Here is a 5,532-nt window from a genome sequence, read left to right as displayed (position 1 = left end):
CCTGTCAAAAAGCGTCAACCAGCCGATGTAATTTCAAAAACAAATATTGTCAAAATTCACAGCTGATGGTCAAAAATTTCACAGCTGATGGGATTTAAACCAAAATCATACCTCTTTTAATGCTAGATCTAGTGCTGATTATGCATTGTTTTTTAGAGAAATGTGTGTTTCTGTCTGCTCATTCAACTGAGATGTAAAAGCTAAACATTCAAGACCTCAATAAAATGACATTGGTGTTTTGGAGTTTTCTATGTATTTGCATATTTCAAGTTTTCTTATTATTTGTTGCTTTCGGTGTTAATTTTGAGAAGAGTCGAGTTGCATTAGTATAAACTCATTATGATGATGCCCTGATATGACCTGATACGAACTGTTTCCGTTTGCTCTGCTGTAGTTTCAGTCTAGGCCTCGTCTGCTTACCATATCGTCATACAATATGTTCTCCTGATTCTGCTCCAGACCAGCAGGTCTCAATACACACCCATTCAGCCAAGAAACACACACTCTCACACATGCACAAATGCACACACACAGAGATCCTTGTGACTGTAATGAGGTAATGGTAGTCGATGAGAGGCAGACAGAGCGCTCCGCAGGTGGCCAGGAAAACAGCTCAGTGACACTGACCTCAGAGCTGCAAAAGTCTTATAGATGCAACGTGGTGGTGGTGATTGCTGGGGGGTATGTGTGTGTGACAGGGGATGGCTGCTTAACAAAATGAAACACAACATATACATGTGTGTATACAAGGAAGCAATGATGGATTAGCATACCCAAGCTAAGTTTACACACTGAATGATTTGTTATATGTATTTAAATATAAAGTAAAGGATGAGCATGAATGCATCCTAATCTATATGCACCCATTCATATCAGTAGTTCAAATGTGTGTGGCTCCGGTATTCCCTTAATATAAAATGTTATTATAACTGTAAATATTGTTGTTTGCAGTCTTGTTAATACTTGTTTGAGCGTTAAATAACTTTATATAAGAAAGAATAACACAGATACTGTATCAGAAATCAATTTTAAAGGTAGGAAATGTAAAAATTAAGGATAAAACTGACTGAGCTGTGAACAAAGTGACTATAGATATTTAAGTAATGGGATATATTGTTTGAATTTTCCATTTAAACTAGATTAATGTGTTTATTCCACTGATGATTGCTGCTGTTTCGTTATAAGGGAATTCACACAATAGCCCCAATACTGTACGCAGTGTCCACATCTAAAGACAGCAAAGATATTATGCAGTCAAGCTCCTAAACCTGAGACAGAATTTGAATAATTAATACCAGAGAAGGCGATGAGGAGAGAAAAGTGTTTATTTTGTATGTTTGATCATATTTTTGCTCTCGCCTGGCCTCGTCTTAACTGAGGCAGCCAGCACAGATGGTCACCCTGAGACCAACGCCACGTGCCAAGGTCACAAGACTCACGGACACCCGGCCCTCATGGACTCTGCTGCCAGACGTAACAGTGGACAGTGAACATGATTGAGACGGCTAAAAAGGCCAATCCCATCACAGGGTCGAACTGGCTGGATATTAGTAAGTAAACATGTCAGCCAAAGAGAGAGAGAGAGAGAGAGAAAGAGAGACACTGGTGCAGCAGCTAGAAGAGATTCATGCTGGTATTTTACGTTTTGTACTATCTCAGGCACTGAACTCATAATATTCTACAAAGATGACAAAGCAGGTAGGAGTTCAGCCTCTTATTAAGATGGCGGCTGACAGGACATGAGGCGCTTGTCAAAAGACAATTACAAAAAAACTGTATGAGTATGAATTCCCTTGAATAATTACACAAGCCCACGAAATTTCTCTTCCTTGCCATCTCTCTTCTCTCTTTGCCTGTCAGTCCGCCTCCCTCTTCTCCCACCTCCTCGGAGTAAATAGGACATTTAACAGACAGAGGGCTTTTAAATAGTGCAATGGTTTATTTTGTTTATATTAAAGGACCAGTGTGTAACAATTAGGGGGATCTGTTGGCAGAATATGGCAGAAATGGAATATAATATTCCTAGGTATTATGGTTTCATTAGCACATAAAGTCCACAATGTTGTCTACATAGGGCATTTTGCTTTTTTAGTAATCACTATAGGTTCTCCTACACGATTGGAAGGGGAAAGTAGAGCGAGGGGTATTCGGTATTCAGTTGGTTGCAATCTGCAACCTCACCACTAGAGACCACTAAACCCTACACACTGGTCCTTTTAGTTAATTTCAAGAAATTAGTGTGTAAAACATAATTTACAGAAATTCAGCATATCCTTTCTACTCTTTAAGTGGTTCAGTTCCTTGTTTATCAAAGCTTTGGCAGCAGTAATCACTAGTTACTGGCTCCAAACAGTACCAATATAACCTTAACATCGGCGTTAGTGAGGGTATACAGACACAGTCTAAGTGCATTAGTATTAGTGTTATTAGTGCATATTATGTTACTGTCTCTATGGGGTCAGTAGTTGCAGTGTAGTAGTTGCAATTAAAATTGGGGCAATCTTTTTATCTTCCTCTGAACTGGTTTTAATTAATATTCTAATGTATTTCTGTGCCTCAGGCAATAGTTAATGTCAGTAGTTGTACAAGAGGTTGTACTACTATTACATTTGTGATAGTGGTAGTAGTGGTTGTAGTTGTTGCTGTTGGGAGGTCAGTTTTGTTTCCATACCTGGAGTTGAGGTGGTCTTGACAACCTCTGACCTCTGTAGAAGATGGATGACCTCCATCCAGGAGTTGCTGAACTATCTGGTTAACGTCCAGGATCCTTCCCATCAGGCTGTTCATCTCCTGGTCCAGGCTCTCAAACCTTGAAGATAAGGAGCATTGTGTGATACGATGAGACAGTCAGTGGGTTAACAGGTTTTTGCACTGGCCAAAACGGTTGGAGTCACAGAAACCCAACCTCCTCCCTTGCCTCTCCTTTCCCTTTCCCTCACCTATGTGCCACCACCTCCACATCCTCCAGTCTCTCTGGGATCTCCATCTTGTCCAGCCACTGCTCCTTCTCATCAATCCACAGCTCGCAGGCGTTGACCTCGCTGAACATGCGGTAGACCGCAAGGGCATCGTGAAGCCACTGCTGTCTGAGCACCGCCACCTCAATCACTTCCGTATACAGCTGCTCCACCTCTCCCATGCGCACCTGCACCTCCTGCAGCGAGGAGATGGGAAAAGACAGGAGAGGACGCAGAAAGACGGGAGGAGAGGAAAGAGGAAAAACAATGACATTGAGGGGTAAAAGAAAAGAAAAGATGTAGAAGGACAAATAAAATACTCTATACCATAAAAGTTAAAGAATTTCCCTCGGGATAAATAAAGTATCTATCCATCTAAAGATCCTTTCCTTCCTCCATCTACCCACCTCCTGATCACGGTAACGCAGAGGCAGCGCCACCATGTGTTTGCGCAGTGCCACTACATGCAGACGATGTTTGTCGATGGCCTCGCTGACTCCTCTGTGTTTCTTTAGCAGGGACTGTGTGGAGTACTCATCATGCCCGAAGTCTTCACTGGACACCAGGCGGTAAGCATCCTGCAGCCAGGCCACCAGGTCGTCCGTCTCCGTGGAGAACTGAAAAAAGTTTAGCGCCTCCTGTAGGTGGCCAAGACGCTGAGCAGCTTGGTCCTCCAACCTCTTCCACTCGCTCTTCACATCCATGATGTGCTCCTGGATCCCCGCCGTGCCAAAGCTCTTTTCACTCAGGATCTGCTTTCCTCGCTTCATGGTGTTCTGGAGGAGCGGGGCAGGATGGAGGGATAACAGTGTTACTCAGTGTGGTGTTTCTTTCATTTGCAGGAGATTCGGTAATGACGTGTTGTCAATAACATGGCCAACAAAAAAAAAACAAAACCAAAATATTTAACAGACTTTAGGACATTGCTACTTTTAAAATTTGAAATCCTCTACAGATAAATTGTGAGGCATCTTCTGATAAGTATGTCTTCAAATGTAATAAAAATGCATCAAATTACACTGTAATATGTAAATGTTTTATTTGTTTTGGTCCTTATGACTGTTTCAAACTGTAAAAAAGATCATACTTTTATATGAATGAAACTAACTACTATATATAACAGGCAGAATAATATATTTTTCTCAAAAAAAACAAACAAAAAACAACTGTATTTGCAACTATTCAAAATTATTTTAGTGAGTGAAGTTGGGTTTTGTCTGTAACTGAGCTCAAAAAAATATTTCATAAACGCTAAGACATAAATTCAGTGAAGTACATAAAGTTCAGAACAGAAACTCAAGGTACTGTTGGTATCCCAGGTGCTGATTCTCACACACACAGAGAGACATGCACACACACCTGCAGCAGCGACCGGTGAGCCAGCAGTTCTCCAGCCAGAGTCTTGTGTTTTTGTAGTAACTTCAGCACACTGCTCAGGTCCTTCCCAAAACCCTGAGCACCCAAGATGGAGCTCTTCTCCCTGATCCAGGCCTCCGACTCCTCCAGCTCCTGACAGGAGAACAAACAGACAAACAAGATTTAAATGCTTAGATTTTAACAAAAAATATTAAAAGTAAAATAGGTTTTATAACCCTAAACTGATGTAAATAGAGGACAAAGGGAGTTTAAGCAATAACTCGGAAAAGATAAAAGACGATTGGAAGAATAAAAGGATATGAAAAGACGATGATAAGAAAGAAAGTTCAGAAATATAGAACAGTCCTCCCTTGCAATCCCTAAAGTCCATCCAACACTGATCCCAGTCTGTTTCTGAGAACCTCCCAAAAGGCAGAAGGGGAATTAGCCAAATGAATCAGTAATGTGATATAATTAGTGATTCACCAGTGTGGACCAATGACTCATTGGACAAAGAAATACGCTATTCTCGTTATGCACTCATTACTTTCAATGTTCGTTCTAAAAGCTTATTCACTAACATTAACAACTCGTTCATCACCTCCGTGTTATCAAAGTGACGGACAGCTTTTTCAGGAGATAGACACGGGCCAAGTCTGACAATGGATATGGACTGCCGAATGAAACGAAATGAGGCCTTATAACAAAGCACCAAAGAAAGATATTTGATAAATTTCTGATTGTACCTGTCGGACTTCAATAGACTATAGAGAGTGGGTCCATAAAAGGAACGCTTAGTTTCACTTTGATTTGACTTTGACATTTCTTTTTGAGAGCAACTAATCAGATGATAATTCTTCCTCCTTTTCTCCCAGCCTACAGGAAAGACAGCTGTGTTATTCGTAAATACTGTACTATATATATGCTGTAAAACACAAAATAATCTGCTCAGGTGTGGAGCAACCAGCACTGCAAAATATTTTGTCCTCATGCAAAGCAGCAAAGAACAAAGTGCTACTATTATTAAAGTATTTTGCAGTGTGATTTATTAGCTTTTCAGCAGACATTTCTGTTAAATCTCTCCTCTAATTAGCTAGTTTACTGAGCTGTATGAGAATGTGGTAGACCTAAAGTCTGCTTAAGACCTGACCATGTTGTTGCAAAGGTTGTTAAAAGCATAATAGATGGATTAATTAATGCATATTTACGCATGGGCCTT

The 5,532-nt window shown here is 40.6% G+C and overlaps 1 protein-coding gene across 1 annotated transcript in view; it reads right to left on the bottom strand.

Annotated features, from left to right (window-relative positions):
• The window catches only part of LOC118341387 (spectrin beta chain, non-erythrocytic 2-like), a 57,760-nt gene that overhangs the window by 38,967 nt on the left and 13,261 nt on the right, over window positions 1–5,532 (bottom strand). The window contains exons 14-17 of the mRNA XM_035679633.1: window positions 4,317–4,466; window positions 3,365–3,733; window positions 2,940–3,154; window positions 2,672–2,809 (exon numbers count right to left, since the gene is read on the bottom strand). Coding sequence (XP_035535526.1) covers window positions 2,672–2,809; window positions 2,940–3,154; window positions 3,365–3,733; window positions 4,317–4,466 — 872 coding nt within the window. The remainder of the gene's footprint in view (window positions 1–2,671; window positions 2,810–2,939; window positions 3,155–3,364; window positions 3,734–4,316; window positions 4,467–5,532) is intronic.

This window comes from Morone saxatilis, unplaced genomic scaffold (assembly GCF_004916995.1).
Source record: "Morone saxatilis isolate NCDOM2014 unplaced genomic scaffold, NCSU_SB_2.0 Contig8, whole genome shotgun sequence".
In the NCBI taxonomy this organism is placed as follows: domain Eukaryota; kingdom Metazoa; phylum Chordata; class Actinopteri; family Moronidae; genus Morone; species Morone saxatilis.
Note: the sequence above shows the minus strand (reverse complement) of the source record. Positions and strands in the feature narration are given on the sequence as shown.